Raw genomic sequence first — 20,546 nt, forward strand, 5'->3', positions numbered from 1 at the left:
ACTCTGGAGGAAGCTGGTGGAATTCCATGTGGTATCCCCGCTCTATAATGGAGTGGACCCAGGCATCTGTGGTGATGTTTTTCCACTCAGTTAAGTGTCTCAAAAGAGCAGGGGGAGGCGGGTGGTGGTGGTGGGAGGTAGTAGCAAGATCTCGGCCAATTTAATGTCAAACCTGATGCTTAGGTTTGCGGTCGTGGCGTCTGAGTGTAGTTTTCTGCCTGGTCTTAGTGTGATAAGACTGCTGTTTATAGCAGCGAGCAGCAGTGGTTTGCCTCTGAGGTTCATGCTGAAACCTCTGATAGGAGATGCAGGGATGACACGAGTGTGTGCGCTGTTGGTATGAGGGGTAAACTTCCCAGAGCCTGGCAGTTGTTCACTTCTTTTGTACATTCTCAAAAATGTTATCAGTTTTGGCATTGAAAAGGCTGACACCATCCATGGGGAGGGTCTTTTATATGGGCGCGGGTATCCTCTGCAAGGCCATTTGGATGAGGTTCAGCCGCTGAAGGCTGGTCAGTCAACGCCTTTCGTTTGGCGACTGGAGGTTTCGATGTTGAGGCAGTCAATGTCAAATGTTTAGTCTTGTGAGGCTGAGTGGCAGGAGATAAGGCCAAAGTCGATATCGAAGGGCCACCTTGTTCTTCGGAACAGGAGTGGGTTGCCGATGGATGTTGCTTTAGCACTTCGGAAACGGCCTTGTCCATGGCTCAGGAATCAGGCATGGATTTGCATGTTGGTTGTGCCATAGATTTGCCTGGCTGAAGGAATTGTTCCCAAAATCTAAGTTTAAGCCTGGAAAGGGAACTGCGTCGCACCCAACGCCTGAAATGTTTGCAGTGGGGGCAGGAAGAGGTTTAATGACCTTCTCCAAGACAAAAAAGGCAGTTAGAGTGGTCATCAGAAAGAAGGATCTTATTATTACAGACCTATGCAACATTTAAATGGGCCTGAAGAGGCCATGAACTGGGGAGGGGGACTTCGGCCCAAAGGCTAGAGCAAATAGTTAGGTAAAGAAAGAGTAATAAAATTATAAAATTATAATAATGGGGTTTTTTCCCCCCCGAGAAAAACTCACAAAAGCTATGAGCGAGGCTCTCGACGCAGCGGTTGAAAAAAAAAAAAAAACACTGAAGGGCGCCAAGGTACATACATTAGGGAGGAGGGGCTTGTACTAATACTGTACATGTTTTCTGATTGCAGAAACTCTAGAATATTTTGCCGAGCCTCCGTACATGTGCGGATCACCCAGAGTGTGATTAACAGAGATCACGAAGAAGGTAGAGAGTTTTACTTCTTTTTCTAACTAGAAAAAAATGGTCATGAAGCAGCACTGGGCCATTCTGTTGGCAATGAGGAATACTACCTTATCAGCTGATAATTGCAGTTTCCATTATTGCCTAAAGAAGTAGATATAATAAAAAACAAAAAGTCCTCTATCCACAAAATTTGAAGTCCAAAAAAGTATCCCTCCACTTTTGTGCAAGACAGCCCTGCAGAAATGACATTCACAGCTTTTGTTATGCATCTCTTGATGGCTCGTTATGTTGAATCTGCTACTCTAAAATACCTATTAATTTTACTGTATCAGTTGTGGTTGTAAATGGCGATATCACCAGTCATGAATACTAAACTTTAATTTGAAGTTTCCTATATCTCCTCCTCATGTTCTGAGGCTCTCTAAAGATTCTGTTCAACCTGGAAAAGCCTTTGGGACCCTTGGGACGGGAGGGGGGGTAGTCTTAATATTGAAAAATCACTACTAGCAGTCTCTATTCCACTGAAACAGGGACTGCTAGTAGTGATTTTTTCAGATATTAAATGCTCCTTCCCCATCCCAAGGCTCACAAAATCTCCCACAGGTTGAAAGAGATCCCCAGTGATCCTTGAAATCTGAGGGGGAGGAAACTTCTAATAATTTTTTTGTTTGTCCTGGTGGCATCATCATCATTTTTACCATCACTGTTTTGACTGGCTGCCCAGGTTTTTTCCTTTGGATATTTGGGGTTTAATGTTCTTTTGGATATTACTAAGCCTTGGTGAGTGGGGATGGGTAGGTGGAGTTTGTTTTTAAATGTTGTTAGCCACCCAGAGTAGTGCCTTGGCACTAGATGGGCAGGGTATAAATGTGATGAATAAAATAAAATTTAAAAGAAACCCAAATATTGATGACTGGAGCTGCACATCATGGTTACAGCCTATAATTACCGTATTTTTCACTCCATAAGACGCACCTTTTCATAAGACACACCAATTTTTTTAGGAGAAGAAAACAGGAAAATATAATCTGTTTTCTTCACTCCATAAGACGCACAGACTTTCCACCCCCCTGTTTTGTAGGAAAAAAGTGCGTCTTATGGTGCGAAAAATACGGTAAATAATTAAAGAGAAACAGAGCTAGAAAGAGAAATCATGCCTTACTTTTTGGCCCTCCAAATATTTTTGCCTAAAACTCTCACTAATCAATATGGTCAATGTTCAGGGAAAGTGGGAGCTGAATTCCAAAACATCTGAAGGGCAGCAAGTTGAAGAATACTGCTTTCTAGTATTTTGTAGAAGCAGCCTGTATTCTGTACAGCCAGCCAGGGTATTCTAAATAATAAGCTCTCCCTGCCCTAAGACAAAATCATGTGCCAGCAGCTCAGCTACTTATTTTTGTTGTGTTAATTAACCTTGACAAAGCTCATAAATCATTTTTCTGTTTTAGAGAGAGTGACTATATTGAAGATGGTAAAATTTTGCTTGAGGGTATAAAGTAATTTTCAGAATGTACCATTTGTAATTCCACTCTTTCAAAAGGTGAATTAACTGTATTTATCAATTACAGGATGAAATAAACGTAGCCATATTCGAAATTTCAGTTAACATTTTCATTCATTCAGTGCCTGCAGAGAGCTCCTGCTGCTACATTCGTCTTTATGACAGCAGTGATCAAAACATACACTCTAAAAACTGTTGGTCAAAAAATGTTGGATGCATCAGCCCCAGGCAGCATAAGCCAATGTAAGGGTTGCTGGGGTTGATCCAACATCTGGAGGGCCACGTTTTGCTCACCTCTGCTTCAAGGCTGCTGTAAACTCAGAATAAGCCTAAAGCCTTAAGCAAGCATTGGTTGCCCAATCCTAGTTTCCCCTCAGAACTGTAGTGCCATGCTGAGTAATGGGAAGGACTTGTGGGAGCAAACTGGCAGATGCAGGAGAAATATTTATTTCTTCACCCTGCAGATGTTCTCCTGACTCTTTTGAAACTTGTGGCGAAATCCAGAAATGGAAGGAGAAACATCTCAGAAACAATTTGCAGGGAGGCAGCACTAACATGTTCTGGAAAAATTGAGCACCCTTTAATCCTAATACTTAGTAACCAGTGGTGCCTCATATCTGCCTGCTTGCATTACCTAGGCAATGAGGAACCTTTTTCTCTCTAAGGCACACAAGCAGACACAGGGATGTGCACACTCAAGTAGACTAAACATCCTTTCCATCCATGTGCTAACAGCCGTGATAGAATAATGGCTCTTTCCCCTCAGCACAGCTGGATAACTGGGCTGTTGAGGGAAGTGTGTATGTCCCTCTAAGCTGCACAAGGAGCTATCATAAACTACTAAACCCATTCTAGGTAAATCGTGAGTTTCGGAGATTCATTTTTGGTCCTAGAGGGTGTAAAATCATAGTCAAGGGTGGGTGTGAAAAGTAACCATGTTCTCACACAATAATTATTTATACATATAATTAAAAAAGCAAAGAGTTGGGAGTACACAGACCTGGCAATATTATAATCAGCCCCTTTTTGCAGTCTGCGATTAAGTACAGAACACTAATGTTCAAATGTGGAGCTTGGATTGCAAATGCAGACTTCTAGTCAAGTGCCTTGAGAATACTCTACTATGAATGTCAAGAGTGCAGAGTTTGTAACAGTGTTCTTGCATCTGTGCAACATTCTGTGTGATTCATGGAAACTGAAATATAGTTCTTGAGATGCTGTATTGACACTACATCCTACAGAGAATCGCAGATGTGTGTGCAACATATTTTTGCAGACTGATAAATTCATGATCAGTCATGGCATAAAGAAGTGATATGTGAGCCTGGTTTCATTTTTCATTGCTATCTCTGGTGTAGCAGTTTCCAGTGATAAATGAAAAAATGCTCTCTCTAGGATTCACTGAGAGATAGTGAAGTTTTTGTGAGGTAACCTCATCTTGATATTAATGTTCAGATATATGTACCAGAGCTACATATTTTTAACATTTAAACTTGAAGAGGGTTAGAAAGTTCTGTTAGCATTTTTGAGACCTTGTGAGGAGGAGGAGGGCAAGAAATATTTCTTTCTGGGTATGGAGGAGGAGTTCTGGAAAGGTAAAGAACTTTACTAAAAAAAACAATTTCTTTCTCTCTCTTGGTCAGATGGAATGATGCTGCAAAGAACTTGGAATCATGCATTTCTCACAGTGCCATTTCTGAACAATGCTACATTGTGACAAAGCTTTGAAGCATGAAGTGTAACTGTGTATGTTAATTAAAAAATACAACACAAACTAAATTGGGCAACTAAAACAGCCATGGTTTCAACCCAAATATGTACCTGGAATGAGGCTATATATTACTGTCTATGGGATGCATCACAGGGGCTCTGGAATTGTTGAAGGAGCACTACAGTGGAACCTCTACTTAAGAACTTAATCCGTATTGGAATGGTGTTCTAAAGATGAAACGTTCATAAGTTGAAGCAAAATTTCCCATAGGAATGCACTGAAAAACCAATTAATCCATTCTGGTTGTTTTTTGTTCTTATGTAGAGGCGCGTTCATAGATTGAAGCATTAATTTCCAGTTAATACGTACTCTACCACTAGGGGGATATTTTTTAAAAAAAAACTAAGATGACCTAAGATTTAAAAAAGGGCAGGAAAGGTTTTTTCCCGTTATTATCTTGGAGCTCCGTTCTCAAGTAGAAGCAAAATTTAGCGAATGGACCTGTTCTTAAGTTGAATCGTTCTTAAGCAGAGGTTCCACTATATTACTGCAGTACAGGAACTTATTAGATGGGCAGGTTCTATCACAATAGGAAAGCAAAGGCTGTTCACCCGCCCATTCCAACAACAGACAACTACTGTTGAGGCCATCTGGCTTATTTTCTAAGAATCCTGATACATTCTTAACACCAGCCAGCTAAGCCTTTGATAACAGCTTTTTATTATAACACGAGAGGCAGATGCCAAAAACTATCAATCCTTATGTGTTGCCTATATGTAGATTTGAGCCTTGCAACTCCTGGTTCATATTATGACTTTTATACAAACTGTAAGAGAATACTATACAGTTTTAAATTGCTTGTTTTTTCTGTCTCTATTATTAATATAATTGGTAAATGGTTTTGTGACAATTTCAATCTCCACTTATTGGATGATGTGTATATAGATAGATAAGCTGGTTGTAAGCATGATGAAACGAATGATGTGAGTGTCAGAGGATTGCTGAATGTGCACCAGGTGAGAGTGGGGGGAGGGGAGAGAAAAGACCTTCATACAACTCCACAAAACATTATTTACTTAAATCAACACCTGTATCAACACTCAAAAATAAAATCAACATCTGGAACTTCTGTTGTGAAGACTGTACTGAAACACTGCATAGTTTTTCTTTTCCTTAAAACGTTGTAATTGACATACCTCTGAAAACTGAAATAGTGCTGATTCATCATTTTCTTGTGAATCTGTGGGAGCATCTGGTTGTGACGGGCTTGAGGAAATCTGAAGCAAAGAATTTTTTAAATAGCTATTCAAACCATTCAAATCTGCATTTATATTTCTGTGAAACATGAGAAAACTTCTTGGACTTGTACCTCATTAGGACATAAAGTAGTATGAAAAAGCTGCTTTCCCAAATGACTAATAAATGATAAACTAAGAAAAGCATGAATGTGACTTTCATTGCACAAATGTATCCGAAATTCAGTAACAAGGAAATGTTATAAAAACAATACCAAAGAAAGTATCACATAGCTAGTAGTGGAAAGAAAAGCTTTGATTTGTTTTGTTGACAGAATTATATTAATATTCCAGCCATTCTCAGTAGCTGCTCTCAGGCTTTGGAATGCACTGTCCTGAAAAGCATAAAACTTCATACGAAACTCATTCATTGAAATACATGTCTTAAACTTGCATACTTAACTCATCAACTGAAATATACACCATTTACAAGCTCTTAATCTTGGCTGGCTCATGCCAATTATCCCCAAATTTACTGACAGCAGACAAAAAAATTAAAAAGCAGAAAGATAAAATAAAATAAAACTGCAAACTAATGCACTGAGGTTGCAATTGTATACGGATTTAAACAAACAAACAAACAAAAAACCCAAACGCTTAATCCGGTGGCTGAATTCCACTTCTCTCTATTGGACCGTAAGTCAGCCTACAAATATTTATGCTGTTATTTCAGCGTATCATCAATAGTCAAAGAAAGAGCTTTATGCTAGCACTGTAGTTAATTCAGGTGACAGAAACATTTAGAATCTTGATTCAGGTCTGCAAATTCTTCCATTTCCCACCAGGTGCATATGGCCTACCACTGCCTCTGGTAGAGACCAACAACAACATCACACTTTCCCTTAGGTTTCAGATTTTTTCATTTTTAGCAAATTTGCCATTTCTTCCAGCCATCTTTTTACAATTTTCAAAGGAGGTGAGAGAGTAGCAGCATCTTGTAGATCAAGGAGGAGCAAAACTGGTCCCCAGATTCACAAAAGTAACCCACCAGTAGTACACAGCTATGGCACTTCTCTGCCACTACTAACAAAAACTACTTTTACCTTTTACTGTAATTTATAATGTCCATGTTACAAATGCCATGTAAACACAAGCGTGGTTGATACTACTTTGTGCATCAAACAAACAGCTTTGTAACTTTTTTGTTTATTTCACGGTAAACAGCCATTAGGTCGGAGTCCCATACTGAACTCCACAAAACAAGGAAAGAGAAACTGGGCATATGATTACACTACACTGAACTTCTATAATGTAAAGATCATGAGCTTTGAGCCAGAAGTCCCTAATTATGAAGTCAGCTCAGCCATAAACTCACTGTGTGGCTAGAGACTCAATTCTCTCAGGTTGCATATAGAAAAAAAGTGATACAAAGGCCCTTAAGGACTAACCTGCAGGACTTTAATAACTAACACATTTTTCATGGCATAATCTCTCATGGACAACGATCTACCTCATTAGCTATAGGAAGAATTTCCTCCTGCTGGCTCAACTTGTGCTCTCTCCACACACAGGCATAGTTGTGGGTTTGTACAAATTATGAGCAAAATGATTAGATAGAAATTACATTCAAATGGTATAGACTGTGATGATTACTTTAAATTTCAGATTTACCCACAATCATTACATCGCTCAGTGGGCAGCACCGGTAACAAGACCAAACCCCTGGCAATGTAACAATTTGGGTTGTCAATTCAGTATAGGCAAAATCAATGAAGAGTCCTGTGGAACTTCAGAGACAAAACAATTATTATGGCATAAGCTCTCTCTTGTATCTAATAAAGTGGATCCTAGTCTGTGAAAACATATGCTATAATAAATGTATTGATCTTTAAGATGGTCTATGGCTTTTTTAAAAAAATATCCTTGACATCAGTAAGCTAATTAACATCTCTGAGTGGTATAGAACCTCATTATCTTAGTTCAGGTGGCAAACAGAAATTCTGATGAACTGTCATTTAAAAGAACCTAGAGTTTTTCCTCTCTGAAATCCCTTGTTTCAAGAATGGCCACTAAAAAAACCTTCAAAAGGGTCATTCAAGCATTAATACATCAGATGAAGTGAACCCCAATCCATGAATGCTTTAGCCATAATATTTGCTACCCAGATAAAAGACCTATCAAATAGCCGCAAGATTCTATCACATCACTATCCACTGGAACTTCCTTTCTTTCCTTTAATGAAAGGATTAAGCAGGAAAGATCACTGTTTACCTCTTGTGCAGTCAAGGCATGTTCGCCTGCTAAGAGCAACATACTGAGGCCTCCCATTTGCGTAGGATCTGTGAAAAAAGAGAGATGAATATGCACAGGTTTCATTCAAAATGCTGATTTCAAAGTAAAAGAGTATTTCATGAAATATTATGAAAGAAAATGGATTTATCCTTTCCCAAAACAACTGTCTATAATTATGTTTTTCCCTTGCTAATTTGTACAAGAAGAAAAATAAAACAAGACTTAAAACAATATACTGTACACTCAAAAATGTATTGCTGGAGGGAAAACTTTGTAATACTGTACTGATTACACAAAGCTATTCATACAGACAGGTCTATAGATATTATAATATACTGCAGAAAAGGGATGCCAGTGACTTGAAACTCAAACAGGTGTTTTCTTCTATATGACTTTCACTTTATGAAAGAAAATAACAGCTTTCAGTTTGTACCACTTCCTCTACCACTGCAACCCCATCACTTTTAGCCATGTAGCAGAGGTGGAAACACTGCTCTGTTCCCGTGATTTAGAACCATACACATTGACTTCTAATCCTTTCTTCCAATCTTCCTCCCTAATGTGGAAGTCATGACTGGTGGGTTAAAAGAAGAAAAGAGCAGGACCAAGAATATAACTCAATTTTCTTCTCTCATACAATGACAACCTTGCTGAAGAGAATACCACAAAGTATTAATTCATTTATTTAACCTGCTGCCTTTCTCCTGGTGCTGGGATCTTAAGTACTGTATTTTTCGCTCCATAAGACGCACCTTTCCATAAGACGCACCAATTTTTAGGAGAAGAAAACAGGAAAATATAATCTGTTTTCTTCACTCCATAAGACACAGACTTTCCACCCCCCGTTTTGTGGGGAAAAAGTGTGTCTTATGGTGCGAAAAATACGGTAACTTATGATGAAACTAACAAGCAGTACCACTAAAACACTGATATCCATTGGTACACTGCAACACGAGTAGGCTCACTGAATCAATAGAACGTACAAAGGAGCTGACTCACTAAATCTCCACTAATTCAGGGGGCCAACTTAGTTGCAACCTACTACTGGATTTCAGCCAGAGTTATTGAAAATATAACTAAATCAGCTGAAATGTTAAATCTGAAGACTCACTTAAAATACTATTAAATTTTTTCATCAAAAATTAAAGGAAATAAGCTCACCTAATTAAAATCCCTGTCACTGGAAGAGTTAGTTCCTAAAGCCCTGATTTAAGAAAAACTGCTCTTACTGTTTTTGTTTTCTTATCCTCCCCACCCCAACATGATCACTGAACAAATGTGTGCATTTATCTATCATCTGTAATTTGCAGATTCCTTCCAAGCCCACTATTTTGGGGAGTGGGGGAGGGAATTATGTACACCAAGGTATATACTTTTTTGTCCTCCCATCACTGCTGACAGGGGTCTAACTTCAACTATGCACATTTTCTCTCTCTCTTGTGGTCCACTTTATTTATTTATTTATTTATTTATTTATTTATTTATTTATTTATTTATTTATTTATTTATTTATTTATTTATTTATTTATTTATTTGCCGCCCACACTACCCAAAGGTCTCTGGGTGGCTTACAACATTTAAAATACAATTTAAAATATATATATATAATTGCCATCAGACCCACAGCTAATATTATTTCAATTAAAAGCCTTCTGGAACAGGAAGGTTTTGACCTGGTGCCGAAATGTCATCAGCGTCGGCGCCAGACGAATTTCAGTCGGGAGGGCATTCCATAGTCTGGGGGAAGATGCCGAAAAGGCCCTTTGTCTACAAGCTGTCCCTCTTACCTCCTTAAGGGACGGCTCTTTCAAAAGGGCCCCCTGGCTAGATCTTAACTGCCAGGTAGGTTCATATGGAAGGAGGCGGTCCTTCAGGTATACACTTGACATGTATATATACAGATCTGGCTCTGAAGATCAAGGCTATTAAATACAGAGTATGGTAAATGTTACCAGACATTTTTATTTAATTAATGAGTTTCTTTAGATAAATTCCCCCCAAAAGATGCTACTAATAAGGCTAGATAGATTTCAATACAGTATTTTAAAATAATATTAATAAGGACACAAAAGCAAGCTCATTCCAAGGTATCATTCAAACCATTTTCATACTAAATACAGATAAATTTCACAGAATCACAGGTGGTAAAAGGCATACAAAAAGTTGTGTCTATGGCTAGAAAAAACACAATACATACATTACATTTTTTACACAGATATGTGTATTTTGTATTGTATCCACTAGTACAAGTGTAGCCCATGAGCCATCTTCAACCCACTAGGTTGCAAATACGGTCTTAGCACCTGCCAACATCTGCCATTTATAAGAACATTGTTTTCCTTCCAAAAGTCCTCTTACATCCTCTAGGAGACCTGCTACATATTAAGCAGCCCTGGCTTTTGGCAAATTAAAAAAAAGGGGGGGGTACTGGGGTACAATGGGCCACTAGAGGGCACAAAAAGCCTTTATGAAAGAAAATATTTTGGGGGTGGGTGGATGCAGGAGCAGAGGCATGTTGGGGGGATCCCTCATACCAATGGAAGATGCCCATTCTTGCTGTACTCTAAGATAACAAAATGGGATAATGTTACAACTATAGCTGGAATGAACAGACATAAAGTATAATAAGGTCACATGTGAAAATGTGTTTCTGCATATGGGGAATTTCTCTCTCTCTCTTTTCCTATACCTTAGATAAACTACCTAAGGAAAGTAATCTGTAATAATCTCTTTAAAATGTGTAAAATGAGATACAAAGAAATGTTCTACTAGCAACACACACCATAAGGCATTAAATTTGTAGAAAGCGAACTTCTACAAAATGGTAATACAGGAGACCAAATAACTCTAACCCTGAAGCATCCTCTTACAAAATGTCTGTGGGATTCAACCCACTCTAATACCCACTGGTATTATAAAGCAGACACATATATCTTCTGGTTCATGCAAAATGCAGTGTAGCCTCATCAATCTGAAATAAAATAAATCTTCTGATATTAACACCTGTTCATTCACTGTTAGCGTTTACAAACAGATGCTGTCTATTGCTGCCTGTCAAAGGATGGTAGGCAGATATTCCAACTTTTCCTTCGTAACGATTTAGTGCAGTAAGAAAAAGATTTGAGATTGTGGTGGGTAAACCCAGGAGAGCTACAAATGGAAAATAAAGCTGTCCCTATCATAAAATTCCATGAACAATGAAAATGAACTGTATTTTTTTTTTAAAGTAAGATTTCACTTGGAAGCACCCTGGCTGTAGGCCAGAAACAGAATAACTGATACCAACAGACATTTCAAACTCACCTGCCATTGCAAAGTTCAACTGAGGCATTTCTTCTGTCTTCAACAACTTTTTTGGACCTGGCAAATCTTTTGCAGGTTCTGATGGGAAAGCCCACAGCTTTTTCCGGTTAGTAACAGTAGATGACTGGGTTTTCAAAGGTTTGTTTGTAGGTGGACACCACTTGTACCCAGGGTTTGCTTTCATAAATGCATCCTTGTACTATGAAGAGGAAAAGTAATTTGTACTAAGGCACAATAGAAGGTTTTGTATGAAACAATTAGAAATCCATATATATATATATATAGTGCAACTGTACAGACATTCAGTTAAAAGTATGTCTCATTTTATGTAAGTCAGCTTATTCTCAGCTAAACATTCAGGAGACTGGCATCAGTTTTTGAAATTTGGTTAAACCATGTTATTGGAGCTTGGAAAAGTTCTTTTTTAGACAACTCCTAAAAGCTCTCATTCAGTATGACCATATACAGTGGTGCCTCGCATAGCGATCGCTCCGTATAGTGATGAAATTGTTTAGTGACGCTGTTTTTGCGATCGCTTTGCGATGGTCCCTATGGGGAAATTTCGCTTTGCAATGATTGCAGGGAAGCGATCATCGCAAAGCCCCCATTTTTGGCCAGCTGATCGGCGGTTTCAAAATGGCTACCGGGTAAACAAAATGGCCACCTGCTGTTTTCAGGCATGGATTCCTCGCTTTAGAGGCACCGAAAATGGCAGCGCTATGGAGGATCTTCACTTAAAGGTGAGTTTTACGCCCATAGGAACACATTAATCATGTTTTAATGCGTTTCTATGGGCTTTTTATTTTCGCTTAGTGATGTTATCGCTTAGCAGCAATTTTTTCTGCATGAATTAACATCGCTAAGCGAGGCACCACTGTATATTGAGTCTGAATATGGATTTAAATTACGTTAACTGAATGTATGTTCAAAAATGCATGTTACCTCCTTAATAATTAATTGATGTCAATTCTGACTTACTTTGCTGTCAGCTGACTTACGGCAATCCTTTCTAGGGTTTTTTAGGTATACAGTAGTCAGAATTGGTTTACCATTCCTCTGGGACTACCCTTGGGATAATGTAGCTTGTCAAAGGCTACACAGGATGGCTCCCTTCTTGCAAGGTCTGTTGGAGAACTGAACTCACAACCTTTAGTTGTGTAGCCAGATACCTAACTCAATGAGCTATCCATCCAGCTGCAAGATTTCTTATTTCCAACAATCAAAAAAGATTTCTTATTTACAACACAAAAAGATTTGTGTTGTCATATCTTTTGTGTAATTTATCTTACATTCTCATTGGCGTGTTCTCTTATTTTAGGTAGCTTATTTACATTAGACACTAACAAAAGTTTCTTCCTTGAAGCATACAGTACTTAAAATCTGCAGCATATTGCATTTTTCACAAAAAGGGAAATGAAAAGACATATCCTTCCGGAAAAGATCAGAAATAATGTTTTCTGTCCCTCTTACATTCTTTATTCTCTGCAGCTGCCTTTTAAGAAGACTAGTTTAAGAGTCATTTCTTCTAGCGTTTCCCTTTATTTTCTGTTTAAAATGCAGTTTTTTCATAATGGAAATAGATAATATAGAAGTGTGTGTGTGTGTGTGTGTGTGTGTGTGTGTGTGTGTGTGTGTGTGTGTGTGTGTGTGTGTGTGTGTGTGTGTGTGTGTGTGTGTTAAACAGGGTAGGGAGAATACCTTTCCACACTGCTTATGGCTGCAATAAGGGTATAAACTATGACATTTTATTACATTCTCAATTGTATTAAACACCTTTAGAAACTGTGTAAGTACAAACATACTTCTAACAGACTCCAAGTTACTTTGTTTTCAGTATTTGAAACATACACAAGGGATGGTAGATGGGTGTAAATCTGCTTTTGTATAGAGGTCATACATGCTCTGTGAAAATGCTGTATGGGAGATCTCTCTATAAAACTATTAGAAATGCATTTGCTGTCCATTTAATTGGCTGATCTCCATAACAGATGTAGCAATTTTATTTAGCACATTTCCTTATTTTTCTGGCCTGTTGATTGTAATAATACAGCACATTGCTAACACACAATAAAAAAATTTCTGCCCAAATGGAGCATAAATGATAATAACAGTAACATTGCTGCTTAGCATTACTGAGTAATACAAAAATTTCCTTTAAAAATATAATACAGTATTCTGAGTTCTGGTCCCAAATACCATCACTGCCACAGACTTCAATGGATCTTCTTTATCTAAAAGCAAATACCGAATTTAGCTATTTGTCCATGTATTTTTCTTGAACACTTTACCACAAGGGTGTGTTTAAAAAAGACCCAGTGGCAAGGATGTATCACCAGCTACAGAAGTTACTCTATTAAACAATGAGCAGAATCAACTTATGTTTACAGTGGTGCCTCGCTTTACGATTGCCCTGCGTTACAACGAATCCACTTAACGACGATCTTTTTGCAATCGCAATTGCAATCGCAAAACGATGGTCTAAATGGCGGAATTTCGCTTTGCAAAATGACATTTTTGAACAGCTGATCAGCTGTTTCAAAATGGCCGCCGGGTGATTAAAATAGCTCCCTGCTGTGTTTAGGGACAGATTCCTCGCTACACAGGCAGGGAAAATGGCCACCGTATGGAGGATCTTCGCTGGACGGTGAGTTTTTACCCCATTGGAATGCATTGAATGGGTTTCAATGGGGTTTTTATTTTCGCTTTACGATGTTTTCTCTTAGCAATTTTCCTGGAACGGTTTATTGTCGTTAAGCGAGGCACCACTTGCATGCATGTTCTTGGAACAGACAATATTGGGCTGAACATTCTAGGCTATGGTTGTTGTAGGTTTTTCGGGCTGTTTGGCTGTGTTCCTAAGGCTTTTCTTCCTAACATTTCGCCAGTTTCTGTGGCCAGCATCTTCAAATGGCAGGAGTCAGAACTATGCTCTGGTGCACTTTGTGGGATAGTTGAGTATTTACAGCTATGAGATCAGTTTTTTGTCCTATGCAGGAGATTGGGTGATTATGGTGATCAGCAATCTCCTGAATAGAACCACTGGGCCTAGCTAGACTAGAACATTTTTGTTTTCGTAACAGGAAGGTAAATTATTTCAGTAAGATGAAAAGGCTAATTAGTTACAAGGCCTGATCAAAGTTCATGCCAACAGAAAAATGCATCCAAACTTGCTTCTCAAAACAATAGCCCTTACTAACAATGAAGGCTTGCTGATGGTTCTGTTGATCCACAGGGTTCTTATGACTCCTCCCAGAGCCTCTCTTTAGCCTGGGTTCTGAGTGTATTACTAATTAAACCCCTCATCTTTTCACAAAATACTGAAGGAAAGCTAACTCTGGCAGGAATTTTACAGAACAACCCTATAAACCTTTACTCAAAAGTAAGACTCATTGATTTAAGTGGAGCTTACACCAAGAAACTCACTATTGGATTTCAGCCTAAGGAAAGAAGCAGAGGAAAAAATAAAAGCACAAGCAATAATACATCTTCATGCTAAACAGCTAAGTCAAATCCTACAAATACCAGCAAGTTTGATTGGCTGCTTTAAAACAAACATTAATTATCAACTGCTTTTCCCCCTTCCTTCCTTTCTCTTTCTTTAAAAGCCTTTAGGCGTTTTATGTTATGTTCTGAGCCCAAAGGGAATTTGGACCATGCAGTTAGTACATCCCAACACAGACTGAACCAAGTAACTCTCATCCAACTTTTCAATGGCGATTTCAATGAAAAATACAATAATCAAAATATACAGTAATTGCAGTGGGGAATCAGCAATTACTTATTGTTATTCAAGCAGCTCTACTGTACTGAGCAAAACAAATAAATAGAAATCAAACTATGTATTCGTGAAGGCTACATTCATGAAGGCTATATTCAAACTACAGTGGTGCCTTGCATAGCGACGATAATCGGTGCAGCAAAAATCGCTGCAAAGCGATTTCGTCACTATGCGATTTAAAAAAGCCCATAGGAATGCATTGAAATCCCTTCAATGCGTTCCTATGGGCTTCAGACTCACCTTTAAACGAAAATCCTCCATAGGGCGGCCATTTTCGCTGCCCGGTAAGCGAGGAATCCATCCCAAAAAACAGCAGGCGGCCATTTTTTTAACCCGTCGGCCATTTTGGAACCGCCAATCAGCTGTTAAAAAATCATTGCTTTGCGATGACTGGTAAGCGAAACAGGGTACTGATCATCAAAGCAATTTTTGCCCATTTAAAACATCGCAATGCGATCACTTTTGCGATCGCAAAATCTTCATCGCTATTCGATTTCGTCGTTAAACGGGGCGCCCGTTAAGCAAGGCACCACTGTACATTTCCTTCCAAACAGAAAATCATTCTTAGAAACCAGAGTTAGAATAAGCAAATTCAAACGGCTGAGAGAGTTTCAAGAGTTAACACACTATCAGAAGGCTTAGATAAGCAATAAAGGATTCATGTTCCACAAAGCGAGGCCAACAGGTCTGCTGTGGTATTTGCCTTACACAGTGGAGCGCTGAGGGCAGCAAATCTGCTGCCTCCCACCAGTGGCCATTGCTTTGCACAGCTCTACAGAATCAGCTGCTTCCTAAATGAAGAGAAAGGTGACTACAGCTGCAATTGTAGTCATTCCTCCAAAATGAAAGACAAGGAGATATAAGTGGCATTCCCCTATGCTTCCTGAAAAGATAAGGGAAGAAGTGACCATCCATGGGAGAACGCAGATCTCTGTATCCCATTCTTGAAAGGGATGGGAGATGGCAGTGCATGATGCTCATTCCAAGGGAGTATGAAGATAATAAGGAAAATTCAGCTATCCTTCATAGAACTCAAGATCCCTAGAGTCAGGTCTTGCAGAGGAAGTAACTAGCAAAGTTGAAACAGGTGATTTCAGTAACTCCTCCTCTTAGAAGGCCTGATTCTGAGGACACTCTGAGCTAGGCAGTCAGGAAGGGATGTGCAGAGTGAAAATTTCTCAAATTCTTTTGTGTTCTTGCAATGTTTCTCTATCATTTCTGCATTTTCCATTTACTGGTTCTTCATTTATTAAATGATTTGTGTTCCTTCTATGCTAACTTTCCTCTGGTGAAGGGAAAGCCTCTTTAAGGTTTCACTCATGTTTCCCATTCAGGTATCCTGGAACTTGAAAAAAACCTTAAAGAACCATTGAAAATTACTCCAAAACAGTAGAGGCAAGGCAACAGGGAATCACTCTGTTCCAAGCAGACAACAGTACATGAGAAAGAACAATCATCATCAAAACTATACAGGCACTCAATTAAGACCACTGGTCTGTACAGACACCCATTTAGACCAAATTCACACATTCACAAAATCCCCCCAGGCCCACACAAGCAAATAAAACAATAACCCAAACCCCAAAAATATATACCTTTAGCACAACAGGTACATAGTAAACTAATAAAATAAAAATTGTAAAAAGTCAAACAGAAAGTACCCCCTACACAGAGAGAAAAAAAACATGGCAAATTAAAACATTCACACTCAGCCCGCTCCCCCAAAACCCAAGAAAAGAAAGCAAACAAAGACAAAAAATACCATCAGCATGGGCATTCAAGTCAATTCTGATGTAAAGATATAATCATAACTATTAGAATACGGGGAGATTCTCTCTCTCTCTCTCTCTCTCTCACACACACACACACTCTCTCTCTCTCTCTCTCTCTCTCTCTCTCTCTCTCACACACACACACACACACACACACACACACACACACACACACACACACACCACTTGATGCTTCTGGTCTCTTTTTTGAGTCCAGCAGGTGGCAGCAAAAATAATCCAACAAAGGAATGAACCAAAAGAAAGCAAAATAAAGAGGGGGAAAAACTCTCCTGCTGGATTAACGCTGGAGGGATCAGAACCATCAATGGCAATTTTTGGCTATTAAAGACCCCCACCTCATCCAAAGGTTCATGAAGGCTTCAGAACCTGAAATTAGGGGGCGGGGGATAGCAAGCTTTCATTTAATTTAAATTATATTTTACTGACCAGGATGATGACATCATCCAACTTCTGCTGTGTACTTTTACATCAATAAATTTACACATATGTTTTGGCCTTTCTATAGAAAACCTATGAAAATCCTTGTAGCTGATCACTGCATTGCTATGGCTAACTGTGTTTTTCAAGTATGAGGAGTAAAATATGTCACTGTATACCTCCTTGGCCATGTCGGTGTATTTCTGCTTTTCCTTAGGATCTAGAACAGACCACCAATCCGCCAGTATCTTGGTAGCACCACGATTGTCGAGACGGGGGTGTTCCTGCCGCACAAGGGAGCGGTGACGTTTGCAGAACAGAAGGAATGCATTCATCGGCCTTCTAGCTCGCTGCTCTGAAGATTCTTCATCTTCTGTCTCTTCTGCATCATGCTCAAGACCATCAGAACTTAGGAGATGGACCTAGTTATGTGTAAAGCATGTCACTGACAAGTACTTCTTGTCATGTCTTTGTTCTTTATAAAACTGGTAAAGATGGAATTATTTACAATTGCCTTTAATAACTGTATCTCTTGAATGCTATTAATTTTTAATTGATTAATTGATTTTATTTTTTCTATTTTTATTTTTATTTACTAATCTAATTTTAGATTTTATAGACTTACTTGTATTTATGCCTTAATTACTGTCTGTGCATCACTGCATTGTTTTTGAATAATTTTGAAAGCTTTAACACCCAGCGAAATGCTTGCACTAATGGGGTAGCAAATGAATTAAGTAAGTAAATGCCCACTAATCATTGATTCCAAAATCTAAACTGAGATTCTACCTAAAATCTGCAATTAGCACGCATTTCAAGTAGTTCACTCAAAAGAAACAATTGAGCAGATATTTTGGGATCAATTATTTAAGCAATAAATGATACACTACATTCAGAAAAACAAAGGTTCAAGGTGGAATATTCAGTTAAAAGAATTTGGCCATGGCCAGGTTTATTCTCAAGCGTAGTTCAACTCTCCCTCTCAAATGGTCTTCTACAATTTGAATAAAATTTTCCTATTTAAGATACCTTAGTGGCTTAGGTATCTGGCTGGGAGCCAGTGGCTTGGAGTTCAACTTCCCACTGTGCCTCCTGCAAGTAGAGCCAGCCTGTATGGCTTTGGGCAAGCTGCATAGCCCCAGGTTCCCCCAAGAAAAAAGAAATGGCAAACAACTTCAGAGTATTCTCTGCCTGGAAAACCTTTAAAAGGGTCTCCATAAATCAGAATTGACAGCATATTATTATTATTATTATTATTATTATTATTATTATTATTATTATTATTATTATTATTATTATTATTATTATTATTATTATTATTATTATTATTAAAAACAACAGACACAGTCAAATAAAATTATAAAAAATATTAACTGGTATTATATAACACAGGGGTCCCTAACCTCCAGTCCATGGCCCTGGAAGGGCTGGGACAGATAAGTAATGAGCAGGTGGTGAGTGACAAGCAAAGCTCCGCCTCCTGTCAGCATGCTTCTATTAGGTTCTAATGTCGCTGCTGATCTGACAGGAGGCAGAACCTCTCTCCCTGCTCCCCTCCTGCTGCTGCTGCTGCTAGATCAGCTGTGCTTGTGGCATTTGAATCTAATAGGAGCCTGCGCTCCTATTAGGTTCTAAGAGGAGATGGAGCTTCAATTGCAGCTCACCTCCTGCTTGCCATTTCCTTTATGAACTCGATTCAAAGCTATCCTCCAACATCCTACTGCATAACAAGTACCTCTCCCCTACCACCCCCGGTCCTTGGGAGAATGATCTTCAACTAAACCAATTCCTGGTGTCAAAAAGGTTGGGGACCACTGAAACATAAGTATCTGTTAAATATTGGTGCAGTATGTATGCTGCTCATTAATAATTGTCATTAATTATTATTATTATTAAGGGCTGTGGGAATATTAATAGTTTCATGGTCCTGCACTAAACTGTATTTGCTTGCCTGAGTGGTTTTCATTATGGAGGATATATGCTTATTTCAATGTTTACTTTTCACTTGTTAGCATTAGCCATCTTGAGCAGTACATAAAGCCTTTAAATAAATTTGAAGCAGGTGGGTGGGAAGTGCTATAATGTGCACTGATTTCCACAATGGATAATGAACTCTTGAAATTTGTTGCCACAAGATGTAGTCATGGCTACCAGTTTAAATGGCTTTACAGTGGTTTTGACAAATGAACAGGACTATATGAAACTATGATAATTAACAATCTATGGCACTAATTCCCTAGAGGAAATTGTCATCTAAAAACGTAACTTCTTTCAAGCTCTGGCATTATCCAAATTCAGAAAGAACATGCCTCTTAATAGCAATATCTGGAGAGACAGATGGGACGGGACTCGCATTCTCATGACCTTGTTGTGAACATTTTGAGCATCTGGTAGAGACAGGACGATGGACTACATGGATTCAGGCTATGATGCAGGCCTTAAAACATACTAAATTTAACAAGGATTTTCTGCCTTGTTATGAACAAGACTCCCTAAAAATATAACAAACTATGAATATGATAAACCACAGTATTAATACTGAGTGACCTCTTTGAAATGACTTTTCTAAGCTATGGACTTAAATTTCTAATGCTTCAGAAGATGTATACAGATAGTAAATTCTAGAGGATGTCCTACTGAAAATCTTCTTTTTGATGGGGTAGGTCTACCTTTTCAATCTCTTCTTCGTCCTCTTCCTCTTCCTCCTCTTCAGAAAAATCAAGGATTTTCTTTGCAAGCAATGGATGCCACTGAAGACACTTTCTCTTTGGTCGTTTTCCAGTTCCCTCTCCGTCTGTTGAATTATCTTTATTCCTATTGCTGCCTTTCATTACTGTGACCTACCAGGAGAGAACAAAACAAAACCACCAAACAATAAAAATAGCTCATATTAAAAATATGTATCCTTGAACCCACTTTTTCATGCTTTACATGTAGATACCTATTTTTAATCTGCAACCTCAACAGATGTTACTCCACACAAAGAATGTTGCTAGGTGACAGCCCTGGTAACTTTTGAATGGATAAGTCATGCAGTGATTTTCACTTTATGTTTCGCTCACAATGCACTGGAAGGAAGGCTGATGTTTGCATTATGGTACTATTAACAAAAACATTCACTTAACACTCACTCAGCTGGAGGTGGACTAGATATTTAGTGAAAGAAAGGTCAAATTTTACCATTTGTCCCATCAAATATGTCTCGGAGAGCTAAGTTAAGACATGTTTCTTCTCAGTTTCGAAACATTATGGTCTTGCTG

General features: G+C 38.6%; 1 protein-coding gene across 50 annotated transcripts in view; it reads right to left on the minus strand.

Moving 5' to 3' along the window:
- The window catches only part of BBX (BBX high mobility group box domain containing), a 164,152-nt gene that overhangs the window by 31,979 nt on the left and 111,627 nt on the right, over nt 1–20,546 (minus strand). For 34 of the 50 annotated variants that reach the window (XM_078389892.1, XM_078389891.1, XM_072993916.2 and 31 more), the window contains 5 exons: nt 19,956–20,126; nt 17,466–17,708; nt 11,299–11,497; nt 7,975–8,042; nt 5,665–5,745 (listed from right to left, as the gene is read on the minus strand). In XM_078389892.1, the coding sequence (XP_078246018.1) occupies nt 5,665–5,745; nt 7,975–8,042; nt 11,299–11,497; nt 17,466–17,708; nt 19,956–20,126 (762 nt within the window). The remainder of the gene's footprint in view (nt 1–5,664; nt 5,746–7,974; nt 8,043–11,298; nt 11,498–17,465; nt 17,709–19,955; nt 20,127–20,546) is intronic. The other 16 variants (XM_078389895.1, XM_078389902.1, XM_078389903.1 and 13 more) reach the window with 2 other exon arrangements.

Source organism: Pogona vitticeps, chromosome 3 (genome assembly GCF_051106095.1).
Source record: "Pogona vitticeps strain Pit_001003342236 chromosome 3, PviZW2.1, whole genome shotgun sequence".
In the NCBI taxonomy this organism is placed as follows: domain Eukaryota; kingdom Metazoa; phylum Chordata; class Lepidosauria; order Squamata; family Agamidae; genus Pogona; species Pogona vitticeps.